At 54.9% G+C, this 15,187-nt stretch overlaps 1 protein-coding gene across 1 annotated transcript in view; it reads right to left on the reverse strand.

Moving 5' to 3' along the window:
* The window catches only part of LOC133338968 (prominin-1-A-like), a 30,533-nt gene extending 28,080 nt beyond the window's left edge, over positions 1-2,453 (reverse strand). Inside the window, exons 1-3 of the mRNA XM_061547095.1 lie at positions 2,352-2,453; positions 769-782; positions 315-550 (exon numbers count right to left, since the gene is read on the reverse strand). Coding sequence (XP_061403079.1) covers positions 315-550; positions 769-782 — 250 coding nt within the window. The 5' untranslated portion in view covers positions 2,352-2,453. The remainder of the gene's footprint in view (positions 1-314; positions 551-768; positions 783-2,351) is intronic.
* Between the last annotated feature and the right edge of the window lie 12,734 nt (positions 2,454-15,187).

A 15,187-nucleotide genomic window follows, 5' to 3' on the forward strand; every position in this document is an offset into this window, starting at 1 on the left:
GATGGCCTTAATCTAAGTTGTCTTGTGGTTGTTGTTGTTTGACTTGCATCCCACTGGGATTGTTGCACAGCGTTGGTGTACGGTGCTTTTTTTCTGGAAGACTTTGCAGTTTTTCCCCTGGATTTTTCTGTTTGCGCGTAGTCACTTTAAGATGTTTCCTTGTTCGTGTTTTTGTTTTCTGTTTGTTGCGGTTGCACCTGATTCAAGAGCCGAATGGCTCACAGGGCTACACCAAATCAATAAAACTGAAATATAAACCGCATGTATATATACCAACACTCCAATATAGTCACACGATCTCACAAAGCACTCACCGTGAGGAAATGAATTCGGCTGAACGAGGTCCAGAAACTTGTGCATCATCAAGAAGAGCGTTCCGATGGCGCCGGCGTCGTAACTGGTGTCGGTCACGTAGGTGGCCGTAGGAACTTGCCCAAAGTCCAGCGTGGTGGACGGCACGCTCGACACGAGGACGAGCGCCAGCAGTACAAACACCGCCGGGAATGCCGTCACACCACCGGCCATCGTCGCTGCGGGAAGGCTGCAAAAGCTAACGCACAAACAAGGGAGTGGGGCGCCACCGTGGTTTTGCGCACAAAAGTCTCCTCGCGAGCAGCGCCAGCCAACACGGTCCCAATAACGCTCACGTCCAGATCGTCGTTATCGTCGCACGCTCGGGTGAATGGTGCGCGTCGGTTCACGTGGACGTGGCGCCTCCCGTAAGTCCTGTGGGGCGGCGGGAGTGTTTGTATCCGATGAGCTCCTTACGCTGAATCGGGCATCTGGGAAGACAATAGCAAAAATTAAGAGGGCATTTTAAACGCAATAAGACTTTCACAGGAACGCACGTACGCAAACAGCCGGCTGCTATGTACGGCAATATAGCAGTTCACCGAATAAATAATCTGCAGCTGCACTTGGAAGAAATCACACCGGGTTATTTGAAAGGTTCACACAGCCAATTGCAAGTCACTGTTTGGTTGCACGAATTTTTTCCCATCAAATCGGCCACACGGTAGTTTAAAGGTTCCCCGATGTTTTAAAATCGTAATACGTTTCGCTCGTTTGCATTGCCATTGGCTCGCTGGAGGCGCACTTGAAACAAATATTTTTGTATCACAGCGAAAATGTTATTGGCCACTCAAAATAACGCCCTGTATATTCAGTAAAAATACAAGTAAATCACGATTCATGGTTAATTACATTGCAACAAAAGACTACAAATCTATATTTGCCGGAGACAATAATAATTATTTTCAAAGGTAAAAATGCCTGAGCGATCAAACGGCGCAAACTAAATTTAAATAGAATATTGTTCACAATCCATCGGATGCTGATACCCCGTTGTTGTATACTTGAAGTCTATTTCAACACTTTCTGTCTTTCAGCGGAGTTGTTAATCTCTCGCAGTGGAGGCCCGAACAACCTGAAACAGCAAATCTCCACATTATAAATTGTGTCCGATAGCTAGACCTCAGAATTCCGCGCCTGGTGCGTGAACACTGAGCCCTAAGAATGCTCAAGATGCCTTACGTGTCTGTCTCTGTGAGCTTTGAGCAACAGCAGAGATTCCTGAGAATCCTAATAATGCCTTCGTGTGCACGTGAACAAAAACACTGAACACATTTGTCAATAACACTGTAGCCTTAAAAGGAAAAGTATATAATAGGCGATGTTTGGCATATGGCCCTTCTTCATTGCAGATCAAAAACAAGACCAGATATAGAGTGGATAAGAGTTGGAGACTGCATTTAACAACCATGGGTGTCTCTACACGTTGGTCACTTTGGAGGATGTGTATTATACCTCGGTTCTTTGTCTCTGTGTGATTGTTGGTCAGATACAAACATAGAGACACAGTGAGATGTGTCTGTAGTGGTTGTTGGTCAGACACAGAGAGACACAGTGAGATGTCTCTGTAGTGGATGTTGGTCAGACACAAACACAGAGACACAGTGAGATGTGTCTGTGTGGATGTTGGTCAGACACAAACAGAGAGACATAGTGAGATGTCTCTGTAGTGGATGTTGGTCAGACACAGAGAGACACAGTGAGATGTCTCTGTAGTGGATGTTGGTCAGACACAAACACAGAGACACAGTGATATGTCTCTGTAGTGGATGTTGGTCAGACACAAACACAGAGACACAGTGAGATGTGTCTGTGTGGATGTTGGTCAGACACAAACACAGAGACACAGTGATGATCGTAAGTCGGGGACTACCTGTAGATAGGCCCTGTAGGTTACTGCGGGGATGTAGGGAGCGGTGGTGCAGCGGCGAAACCCCAAGAAAAAAATATTTGAATCGGTTCTGGGCCTCCCCTAAGTCGACTCCGCCTCAAATGAGTACCTGGTGCGGTGGACTCGAGACGTGGTGCCGGTAGGACGAGTCGATGATGATGGATGGATGAGGATGGAGAGTGGACGACTTTAGGAGGAGGAGGAGGCAGCCGGAAGTGACGTCACGCCCACACTCGTAAGCCACGCCCAGGCCCCTCCCCCCTCCCCCCACCTCTAACGGAACGTTGGGCTTGATTTGTAAGAATATTTTTATTCGCGCACGCATGCACACACACATACAAGACAAACGGTACAAATTTAAAAAAACACACACACAAGGTACAAAAAAAATAAGCGGTGCAGGTGAGGTTGGAAACCCAAGAGGGTTTATATGAAAAGCAGACCACATTTTTTCTTCGATTTAAAGCTTCTTTGGTGACTGCAGGGATTCATATTCTTGGTTATTTCGGTAAAGTCACATAGAATGGAAATAATAAATAATAAAAATAAAACATAATAAAATAATTCTCACGACGTTTCGACCACAACAGGTCTGTCGAGAGACAGACTATGTCTCCTCGACAGACCTGTTCTTCGTCAGACGCTGTCTTTCCGACAGACCTGTTCTCCACCTGAAGACCGCTGCATCTTTCTTGTCTTAAAGCTTTCGTGACTGCAGGGATTCATACTCTTGGTTCTTTCGGTAAAGTCTTTACCGAAAAAACCAAGAACATCTTAACACAGCAGTTTTGTTGCCAGAAAAAAGGGGAAAACTTATTGTCAAAAGCATCTTTCTTGACTCAAAGCTTCAGTGGCTGCAGGAATTCAGTGGCTTTACCGAAAGACCCCCAAAAAAATATTTGTTTTTGTGTGCGCTTATGTGTGTGTGTGTGACTTGGGCTCCATGGATGATACTAACTTATTTCGCGCACCGCACCGTAACACCTGCCCAGTGCGAAGAGTAGGCCAACCCTGTGCTTGTGAAATGTGGAAACCCTCGAATGGAATATCTGCACCGGTTAGAAACATTCAGGCTGGCCTGCCTATGATCCATCCTGGGTTTTAACCAGGCTGGATTATTTAAGGAGCTCACAAATCCTTGAAAGATCTGGAAATCTCCATCAGTGAGCTCCTCTGGCAAGCAAGGCTGCATTAGCTGGGTCATATAGCCCACATTCCCAACCACCGCTTGCCGAGAAAGCTGTTTGGCCAGATAAAGGGGGCTAAACGGACACGACACGGGTTGGAAAAGAGATGTATGTGGTACAGGAGGATATGGAGCTGAGTGGACTTCCCTTACCACTGACTTTTTCCACACCATACTCTTTGGTTCTTTCGGTAAAGTCACGTAGGTATAAAATAAAATAAATAAAATCACGACGTTTCGGGCGCAACACAAGCGTCCGTCACCAGGTGGGACAACCACAGCAACAAACAATATGCTGACGTGGGCAAAAGGGCTGCTGCAACAAGAGGCTATATAGGTAAGAGATGGGGGGTGGGGGAGCCAGGGAGGAGAGACAGGGAGGGGGTGGGGGGTAGGGGGAGTGGATGCTACAAGACACAATCACGGCAGAAGATACCGGGGTGGGGAGGGGAAGTGGACAGGCTGGGAGTGGGAGGGTAGGTTTTCCATACCAGTTTAACCAATATCTATAACACAGCAGAGGTCGCAACCGGGTACCCGATACCCGTACCCTACCTGATACCCGGCTACCCGTACCCGGCTGGGTACGGGTAGCCGTTTGCGACTCTGGTGCGGCCTGGTACGGGTAGGCGTGAGTCACTGGTAACTGTTTGTCACTCATTTCCCAACGTCTTGTCTCTTCTCACAATTCAAGTTCATAGAATCAACCCACCCGCGCCTGCAACATGGCTTCATCCCAGAGGTCGCAATCAGGTACCCGATACCCGTACCCTACCCGTACACGGCCGGGTACGGGTAGGGTACGGGAACTGCCGGGTACGGGTACCCGTTTGCGACTCTGGTGCGGCTGGGTACGGGTACGGGTAAGGAATCAAAACCCGTTTGCGACCTCTGTAACACGGTGTTCTTTTTGGTTAGATGGCGTAGATATAGAAATATCTTCAAACCCGCCATCACCCGACAGGCAACGTAGTAAGGTTTGTCACGTGAACAGAACGTGCCAATTCGTTACTTGCGCAGCACACCGTGGGTTGTGTTGGAGAGCGAAGCCACCACGTTGATCTGTGTTTGTGTTCGCGTACGGATCAAGGCTGTCATGTTTTAATAAACAAAAGATTCTACACTATGGGAACCTCATTTGCCAGTAAAAATATGATAATTGCTTTTTTACCCTTCTATCTGGCAACAAAACTGACACCTTTTTACAAGGAGTCATGTTTGCATAGACTGCTATACCTGCAGTCATAAATACAAACAAAAGACATAACTCTGATAATGTATGCACTGTCCTTGAAGTTGATTGGTCCACACCCAACTTCAAGGACAGTGCACTTTATCAGAGTTATGTTCTTATGTTTGTATTATGACTGCTGGTATTGCGGTCTATGCAAACATGACTCCTCGTAAAAAGGTGTCAGTTTTGTTGCCAGATAGAAGGGTAAACAACCAATTATCAAACAAAAAATTATCGTTGAAGTAATTCGTGGATGGAGAACGCCAGCCCACACACTGGGCTGCCTCTTGATGCTGGTTGGCTTCCCCACTGCACCGACGGGCATTCATCGTCCATCCTGTCGCGTTTGTGATCCGCAAATCGTCTCTTTGAACGCGGCAGTCGCGTGACAGGAAATCACTTGAACAATTTTTTTTTTCAAATGCACTTCACCTACCCCTCTCATCTCACTCCACTCCCCTCCACACACTCTCAGACCTCTTCCCCTCTCATCTCACCGTGTTCGCGTGCATTTTCACATGCAAAGTTTTATTCGCATTCACATCTTCAACCTCCCAGTTCCCCAGCTTGAAGAACTCCCCTCCCCGTCCCGGTGTCGGCCGTCCTTCTCCCGACTTTGGCGTCTCCCGCGCCTCCAGGCGCACCACCACCTCGTCGTCGTCGTCGGAGCCTTTGCGAGGAAGCTTGGGAGAGCGACCGCCCTCCTCCTCCGTACTACTACCACCGCCACCACCGCCACCACCGCCGCCTCCACCCAAGTTGTTGGCTATCCACGAGACTTCCCGTGGCCGGCGCCTGAGACACCGCGGGCAGCAGCGGCGCCCTGCGGCCAGCAGGACGCTCAGCAGGCAGACGGCCAGCGACAGGGGCAGCAGCACAGGCAGCAGGGAGCCTGGGGGAGGGGCAGGGGGAGGGAGGGGGAGGGGGCAGGGGGAGGGAGGGGGAGAGGGGGAGGCAGGGAGGGGATGGAGGGGAGGGAACAGAGGGAGGGAGGGAGGGAGGAGGGGGGTGGAGGGAGGGGGGGAGGCAGGGAGGGGAGGGGGCAGGGGAAGGGAGGGGGAGGGAGGAGGGGGGGAGGCAGGGAGGGGAGGGAGGGGAGGGGGAGGAGGGGGGATGGGGGAGGGGGGAGGGGAGGATGGGGAGGGAGGGGGAGGGAGAGGGAGGGGAAGGGAGCAGGGGGGTGGAGGGAGGGGGGGAGGCAGGGAGGGGAGGGAGGGGAGGGGGCAGGGGAGTGAAACCACAGACTCCAAATACTCCTCTACTTAGCTACTCAGTCTCTACTACTACTACACTACTCAGTGTTCACCGGACCGGCCGCTGTCACCCCCCCCCACTCACGATCAATGGCGGCGGAAGCCGGGGGGACAGATCTTCCGCTGTCGATGCTCGTGACGCCCACGCCGGACGCACACGAAGAACCAACACCACCAACACCATCAACACCATCAACGCTGCACTCCTCCTCGTCGTCATCCACCTTCTCTCCTGATGGTGCACAAAAAACCAGGAAGGCCGTACGTACGTCTATGGGTCTCTGTGTGGTGAGTCCATGGGTCTCTGTGTGGTGAGTCTATGGGTCTGTGTGTGATGAGTCTATGGGTCTCTGTTGAGTATATGGGTCTCTGTGTGGTGAGTCTATGGATATCTGTCTGGTGAGTCTATGGGTCTGTGTGTGGTGAGTCTATGGGTCTCTGTGTGGTGAGTCTATGGCTCTCTGTGTGGTGAGTCTATGGATCTCTGTCTGGTGAGTCTATGGGTCTCTGTGTGATGAGTCTGTGGATCTCTGTTGAGTATATGGGTCTCTGTGTGGTGAGTCTATGGGTCTCTGTGTGGTGAGTCTATGGGTCTGTGTGTGGTGAGTCTATGGGTCTCTGTTGAGTATATGGCTCTCTGTGTGGTGAGTCTATGGATCTCTGTCTGGTGAGTCTATGGGTCTGTGTGTGATGAGTCTGTGGGTCTCTGTTGAGTATATGGGTCTCTGTGTGGTGAGTCTATGGATCTCTGTCTGGTGAGTCTATGGGTCTGAGTGTGATGAGTCTATGGGTCTCTGTTGAGTCTATGGGTCTCTGTGTGATGAGTCTGTAATAAAAGACTCCGTCAGGCACTGCTGGTCTCCGCTTGTCTTTTATTCAGGTTCTTCTCCGCACCCCGCTGGTCTCCTCCTAGGACCAGCGTCGTCTCCTCTCACGTGCCCTGCACGCTCCCTCTCCCTCTCGCGTGCCCCGCACGCTCCCTCTCGCGTGCCACGCACGCTCCTCCGTTAGCTCCCCTACTCCCGCACTCCACACACCGCTGGCCGTGGCCGATCCCTCAGCGGTGGGCCGGAGCGCGACTCCGCTCACCCTCGAGGAACCCACTGGCCCGCCGCCGCAGTGAGATCGCCAGGCCCCCTCTCGTCCGGCACGAAAACAGCCTTCGACGGAGTCCACCCGACGGCATCTCCCTCCACGGTCGGGCTCCCCGTCCAGGCGGTCATCTGCGCCCAACGGCGCAAGTTGAACTGCGCATCGAGGCACTTGGCTGCCATCCGGGAGGTCAGCTGCTCATGGCCGCACACCGGCAGCGGAATGCCCAAGTCCTTGGACAGCTCCAACATCTTACCCAGTATCAAGGGCTCCAACAAGTCGGGCTCCATCTCTGGATACGCGGCCATGGCCAGCTCAAGCACAGCACCCCGGAAAGCCACAGGCGATTCCTCGGGTACCCGTTGCCTCTGGACGAATTTGCGGTGTGCATCGTCCGGAGGCTCGTACGCTTCCGCCATTTCGTCAAACGCCCCTTTCAGCGTCGCCTTCTTCGCGGCTGCAATGGAGCGGAAGAATTTCAAAGACTTGTCATCCAGGAGCGTCGGCAGAACTTCCAAGGCCTCCACATCCGTCCACTTGGCGGATCGGATGGCCGACTCAAAACGCCACGCAAATGCGCTCCAATCTCCTCCAACTGAGAATTCTTTAATCGTCGTAAGGCGATGGCTGCGGCGGCGACAAGATGGCGGCTTCCCGCCGTGGCGGCGACAAGATGGCGGCTTCCCGTCGTTCGGCCGCGACCACACCCAAGATGGTGGCGTCCTGCCCCGTGTCGGAAAGGGCGGGAAGCCTCGCAGAGGCCCCAATGGCGGACGGCTCGGCCCCACCCGAAGGCTCCCCGCTTGAAGGCCCGCCGCGTGGCTGTCTCGGCATCGTCACTGGCGCGACCAGGGTGACTAAATGCAGCAGAACGGCCCGCAGCGAATCAAGCTGGACTGCCATGTGTCGCCAGCCATCCTCGGCGCCCGTCGACGCAGACGGCCCGGCCGCCCCGACGACATCTTGTACTCCCGTCGTGTCGCTCGCCGCCACTTCGCCCACGCCCTCCATGGTCGGGACCGCCACCGCCGGAGGAAGGTCCTCTTTGTCTTCTGAAGATGGTGCAGGTACTGCTGGTCTCCGCTTGTCTTTTATTCAGGTTCTTCTCCGCACCCCGCTGGTCTCCTCCTGGGACCAGCATCGTCTCCTCTCGCGTGCCCCGAGCACGCTCCTTCTCCCTCTCGCGTGCCCCGCACGCTCCCTCTCTCTCTCCCTCCCGCGTGCCACGCATGCTCCTCCGTTAGCTCCTCTACTCCCGCACTCCGCACACCGCTGGCCGACGGCGTGCTGAGGATCTTCGGCCACGTGGCCGATGGCGCGGATCTCTCTCACCACCCAACGTGGCTCAGCCTCTTAACTTCCCCGACTGCCACGATCTCTTCCGGGCTCCCACTTATATCCATTCCCCCCACGTGACCCTGACTCATCCCCTTCCGGATCGTCAGATCCGGCCTTCCCATACTGCCCCGCTGGCTCCGCCCCCATTCACCTCGCCTCCCATTGGAGCTGCCGAGGTGACCGGTGGCCCCTCCCACACGCCCCGCAGACCAGGCTCCGCCCCCCAATACCCCGGCCGTGTGATTGGACCAGAGCCCAGCAACAACCCCATTTACGCTCGCGTTACAAGTCGATGTGTCTCTGTGTGGTGAGTCTATGGGTCTCTGTGTGATGAGTCTATGGGTCTCTGTTGAGTCTATGGGTCTGTGTGTGGTGAGTCTATGGGTCTCTGTGTGATGAGTCTATAGGTCTCTGTGTGGTGAGTCTGTGGGTCTCTGTGTGGTGAGTCTATGGGTCTCTGTGTGATGAGTCTATAGGTCTCTGTGTGGCGAGTCTATGGGTCTCTGTGTGATGAGTCTATGGGTCTCTGTGTGTGGTGAGTCTATGGATCTCTGTGTGGTGAGTCTATGGGTCTCTGTGTGAGGTGAGTCTATGGGTCTCTGTGTGATGAGTCTATAGGTCTCTGTGTGGTGAGTCTATGGGTCTCTGTGTGATGAGTCTATAGGTCTCTGTGTGGTGAGTCTATGGATCTCTGTGTGGTGAGTCCATGGGTCTCTGTGTGGTGAGTCTGTGGGTCTCTGTATGGTGAGTCCATGGGTCTCTGTGTGATGAGTCTATAGGTCTCTGTGTGGTGAGTCTATGGGTCTCTGTGTGATGAGTCTATAGGTCTCTGTGTGGTTAGTCTATGGATCTCTGTGTGGTGAGTCTATGGATCTCTGTGTGGTGAGTCTATGGGTCTCTGTTGAGTCTATGGGTCTCTGTGTGGTGAGTCTATGGATCTCTGTGTGGTGAGTCTATGGATCTCTGTGTGGTGAGTCTATGGGTCTCTGTTGAGTCTATGGGTCTCTGTGTGGTGAGTCTATAGCACTCACCACACTCACCACACTCACCACACACACCACACTCACCACACTAACCACACTAACCACACACACCACACTCACCACACTCACCACACTCACCACACACACCACACTAACCACACACACCACACTCACCACACTCACCACACACACACCACACTCACCACACTCACCACACTCACCTATCTCGCAGCTCGTGCCGGAATACCCCTGGCGGCAGATGCAGGTAAACTCATCCGGCTTCGCGTTGATGCAGGTGCCTCCATTCCGGCACGGCTGGTGGCTGCCGCAGTAATTCAGATCTAGCGAGAAGCGAGGGGGGGGGGTGAGTGGAGGGGGGGTGAGTGGAGGGGGGGGGGTGCAGGGGGGGGGGTGACGTCTCTCCTTTTTTCCTGGCAACTAAACAGCTGTGTGAAGATGTTAAAACACCAAATTGAAACCTTTTTACAAGGAATCATGTTACTGCATTCACCACAATACTTGTGGTCAGATTGGGGGAGTGAGGAGGGGGGGAGGGAGGATGGGGGAGGGAGGAGGGGGGGGTGAGGAGCAGGGGGTGAGGAGGGGGGGTGAGTGGAGGAGGGGGGGTGAGTGGAGGAGGGGGGTGAGTGGAGGAGGGGGGGTGAGTGGAGGGGGGGGTGAGTGGAGGGGGGGGTGAGTGGAGGGGGGGGTGAGTGGAGGGGGGTGAGTGGAGGGGGGGTGAGTGGAGGGGGGTGAGTGGAGGGGGGGGTGAGGAGCAGGGGGTGAGGAGGGAAGGTGAGGAGGGGGGGGTGAGTGGAGGAGGGGGGTGAGTGGAGGGGGGTGAGTGGAGGGGGGGTGAGTGGAGGGGGGGGTGAGTGGAGGGGGGGTGAGTGGAGGGGGGGGTGAGTGGAGGGGGGGGTGAGTGGAGGGGGGGGTGAGTGGAGGGGGGGGTGAGTGGAGGGGGGTGAGTGGAGGGGGGGTGAGTGGAGGGGGGGGTGAGTGGAGGGGGGGTGAATGGAGGGGGGGGGGGTGCAGGGGGGGGTGAGTGTAGGAGGGAGGGGGGGTGAGTGTAGTGGGGGGGTAGTGGCACCTTTGTCACAGAGGAGGCCTCCCCAGCCAGGCTGGCAGCTGCAGCGCCAGGGCTGACTGCTGCAGGTGCCGTGGGCGCAGCCGGGGTAGGGCATGCAGCGCTGGCAAAGCGAGCCCTGCCACCCGTAGCGGCACCTGCGGCATGCGCACACGTAGACACGCAGACACGCAGACACACAGACACACAGACACGCTCACACGTAGACACGCAGACACGCAGACACGCACACACGCAGACACGTAGACACGCAGACACGCAGACACGCAGACACGTAGACACGCAGACACGCAGACACGTGCACAAGCGGACGCCTCGTACAGACACGGTGCAAACTCCGTCGCGTGGCCGGCACAACCGTGGGTCTCACATTACACTACACACTACACTACACACTACTACACTATACACTACACTACACACTACTACACTATACACTACACTACACACTATACACTACTACACTATACACTACACACTACTACACTACACACTACTACACTACACACTACTACACTACACACTACTACACTATACACTACACTATACACTACACTACACACTACACTATACACTACTACTACTACACTACACTATACATTACTACACTATACACTACACACTACACTACTACACTACACTATACTCTATACACTACTACACTACACTATACACTACACTATACACTACACTATACACTACACTACTCGACACACGACGACGACAGCGGCAGGTCGTCAAAGGCCTCGCTGGTAATGGACCGAGTGGTTGTTTGCGTCAAAGTGTTACTCACGTGCACTGCCCGGGGACGTTGCAGTAGCCATGCAGCGAATCGCAGCCCGGCCTGCAGATTGCTGAGACAGGAAGCGACAGAGACATTCTGGCAAATCGCCACACGGCGACGATTATGCTGGTCGATTGCAATCGCCGGCGAAGCGTCACGGCTATACACTACTGTTCACTACTATACACTACACTATACGCTACACTATACACTACACTACTACACTACACACTACTATACACTACACTGTACACTACTATACACTACTATACACTACACTATACACTACACTATACACTACACTACTACACTACACTATACACTACTATACACTACACTATACACTACACTATATACTACACTATACACTACTGTACACTACACTATACATTACTGGACACTACACTATACACAACACTATACACTGCACTATACACTACACTATACACTACACTATACACTACACTATACACTACTGTACACTACAATATACACTACTATACACTACTATACACCACACACTACACTATACACTACACTACTATACACTACACTACACTATACACTACACTATACACTACACTATACACTACAACACACTATAAACTACTTTACATTCTAATAGTAACAATTATTCATTTTGTTTACGTCACAGATCCCCTTACCGATTGGCTGTGTCGGGCGGTGGAGGGTTACGACACAACGTCTATACTTACGCGATCTAATCCCAACAAACCTTCGTCACGATCAATCATCGTTCGCGAAAGCCTGCCTACGCGTCAAGCCGAGAGAGAATCAGGTTCTAAAGAAATGAGGTCGTCAATCCCAGCGGCTTCCCAATATATCGGAAGGAGAGAACGTTCCAGAAGGCCGCAGAAGCGCGTCGGAAAGTTCCGCGCACTGCCGCTGCTGCCGCTGCTGCTGCGAGAATGAGCGGAGTTGGCGTGGTGGCGATGATGGTTTATGCTCCTTGACGAAATCAGCAGCAGCGAGGGAGTTGTCGGGAGTTTATTTTTGCCAAGGATTGTGTGCGTGCTTCATCATGGCCTAACGCCACCACCACCGCCGCCATCGCCACCACCGCCACCACCGCCGCCACCACCGCCGCCACCGCCACCACCGCACCTCTGTCACAATATTCTCCCGCCCAGCCCGGCATGCACTCCTTGCGTCCGCCAGCGTCGCACTCGCTGTGGCCAAAGTGGTCGTCGCGCCGACGGCACCAGCGCTTGCAGTCCCCGCCGTAGTAGTCGGGGTGGCAACGCACGCGGACACGGTACCCCACGCTCGCGCTTGGGGACACGTGGCGCAGCGAGCGCCACGGCCCGCCGGGGCGCTCGCTGATCCTGTGGACGGCTCGCGTCACCAGCCGGAGATCTCCTCCTCCGCCTCGTGTGTGCGGGTGGAGGAGGAAGATGTCGCGCGAAGATTGAAATAAATAGCGGAACAAAATGTTGACAAATGTCATTGAAATATTTCTTTCAATGTTTACATGAATATTTAAAGTAAAAAAAAAAGTCTGTATTATTTAACTATTTAAATGCACAGCTAAAAAAATTATGAACGATATATATGTGTTATATAGAGATTTCAAGAAACATCTTCATAAATATTTAAGCAATATTTATGAAAAATATATATTTAAATATTGGCTACTAAATTTAATAGCGCGGTGCGCTGACCACTGCACCACCGCTCACCATACACGAGCAATATGCACGTACACACACACGCGTACACACACACACACACGCGTACACACACGCACACACACGTAAACACACACACACGTACACACCTACACACACGTACACACACACACGTTCACACACACGCACACACACGCGTACACACACACACACGTACACACACACGTACACACCTACACACACGTACACACACACGCACACACACGCGTACACACCTACACACACGTACACACACACACACGTTCACACACACACGTACACACACACGTTCACACACAGACACGTACACACGTACACACACGTACACACCTATACACACGTACACACACACGTTCACACACACATACACCTACACACACCTACACACACGTACACACACACACACGTACACACACACACACGTACACACACACACACGTACACACACACACGTACACACACACCCACCGCACGTACCTGGCGTGGTGCCGTTGTGCTGGTACCACACATCCACAGCCAGCGAGCACCACAGCTGCAAAGGTCACCATCAATGAGCCACTCGAAGCCACAACACAGACGAGGTCACGGCGAGGTCACGGCGAGGTCAAGACGAGGTCAAGACGAGGTCACGGCGAGGTCACAGCACTCCCTCCCCTCTCTCCCTCCCTCCCCCCCCTCTGCCTCTCTTACTTGGAGAAAGCTGAATTGGTAAACAAAGGAGGTTACCCTCCACAGGTGATAGCTCACAACAGCAGATGACAACCACAACCCCCACCACAACCACAACCCCCACCACAACCACCACCCCCACCACCCCCACCACCACAACCCCCACCACAACCCCCACCACCACCACTACCCCCACCACAACCACCACCCCCCACCACCCCCCACCACCCCCACCACCACAACCCCCACCACCACCACCACCCCCACCACCCACCACAACCCCCACCACCACCACCACCCCCACCACCCACCACAACCCCCACCACCACCACCACCCCCACCACCACCACCACCCCCACAACCACAACCCCCACCACAACCCCCACCACCCCCACAACCACAACCCCCCCCCACCACCCCCACCACCCCCACCACCCCCACAACCACAACCCTCACCACAACCCCCACCACCCCCACAACCCCCACCACCCCCACAACCACAACCCCCACCACCCCCAACACCACCACCCCCACCACAACCCCCACCACCCCCACCACCACAACCCCCACCACCACCACCACCCCCACAACTACAACCCCCAGCACAACCCCCACCACCCCCACAACCACAACCCCCACCACCCCCAGAACCACAACCCTCACCACAACCCCCACCACCCCCACCACAACCCCCACCACCCCCACCACCCCACAACCCCCACCACCCCCACCACCCCCACAACCACAACCCCCACCACCCCCACCACCCCCACAACCACAACCCCCAACACCCCCACCACCCCCACCACAACCCCCACCACCCCCACCACCCCACAACCCCCACCACCTCCACCACCCCCACAACCACAACCCCCACCACCCCCACCACCCCCACAACCACAACCCCCAACACCACCACCCCCACCGCCGCCGCGGCGAGCGTCTCACGGGCCACGCGAAGTCGAAGGGCACCACCACCAGCACCACCACGAGGGTGCTGCTGCTGCTGGTACTGCTGCTACCGCTACTGTTGGTGCTGCTGGTGCTGCTGGTGCTGCTGCTGCTGGTGCTGCTGGTGCTGCTGCTGGTGACGAGGAGCCCGGCGGCAGCGGGGACGCCGCCGCGAGTGGTGGCCGAGCCCAAGGGGCACGGGCGGCCCGGCGCCGGCTCCCCGAGGCAGACGCGGAGCACCAAGAACGAGGAGGAGGAGGAGGCACCACGGAGAGCGCCGCCGCTGCTGCTGCTGCCGCTGCTGGTGCTGCTGCTGGGCAGGGCCTGGAGAGACGTCAACTGCAAGGAGAAGTCGCCCGAGGCGTGGCACTGATGGGGGAGAGGGGAGGGGGGAGGGAAGGGAGGGAGGGGAGGAGGGGAGGGGGGAGGGGAGGAGGGGGAGGGAAGGGAGGGGGGAGGGAGGGAAGGGAAGGAGGGAGATTAGGGTGGGGGAGGGGAGGGAGGGAGATTAGGGTGGGGGAGGGGAGGGAGGGAGGGATGCGAACAGGGAGGGGGGAACGGAGGAGGGGAGAGGGAGTAGGAGAGGAACGGGGTGAGGGGGAGGGAGGGGATGAGGGGAGAGAGAAAGGGGAGAGGGGAGGGAGGGTGACACATTGTAAGGAGAGCAAAAAATCTCTCCA

The sequence above is a fragment of the Lethenteron reissneri genome, unplaced genomic scaffold (genome assembly GCF_015708825.2).
Source record: "Lethenteron reissneri isolate LAM-NWPU_2019-01 unplaced genomic scaffold, ASM1570882v1 scaffold_1639, whole genome shotgun sequence".
Classification (NCBI taxonomy): Eukaryota; Metazoa; Chordata; class Hyperoartia; order Petromyzontiformes; family Petromyzontidae; genus Lethenteron; species Lethenteron reissneri.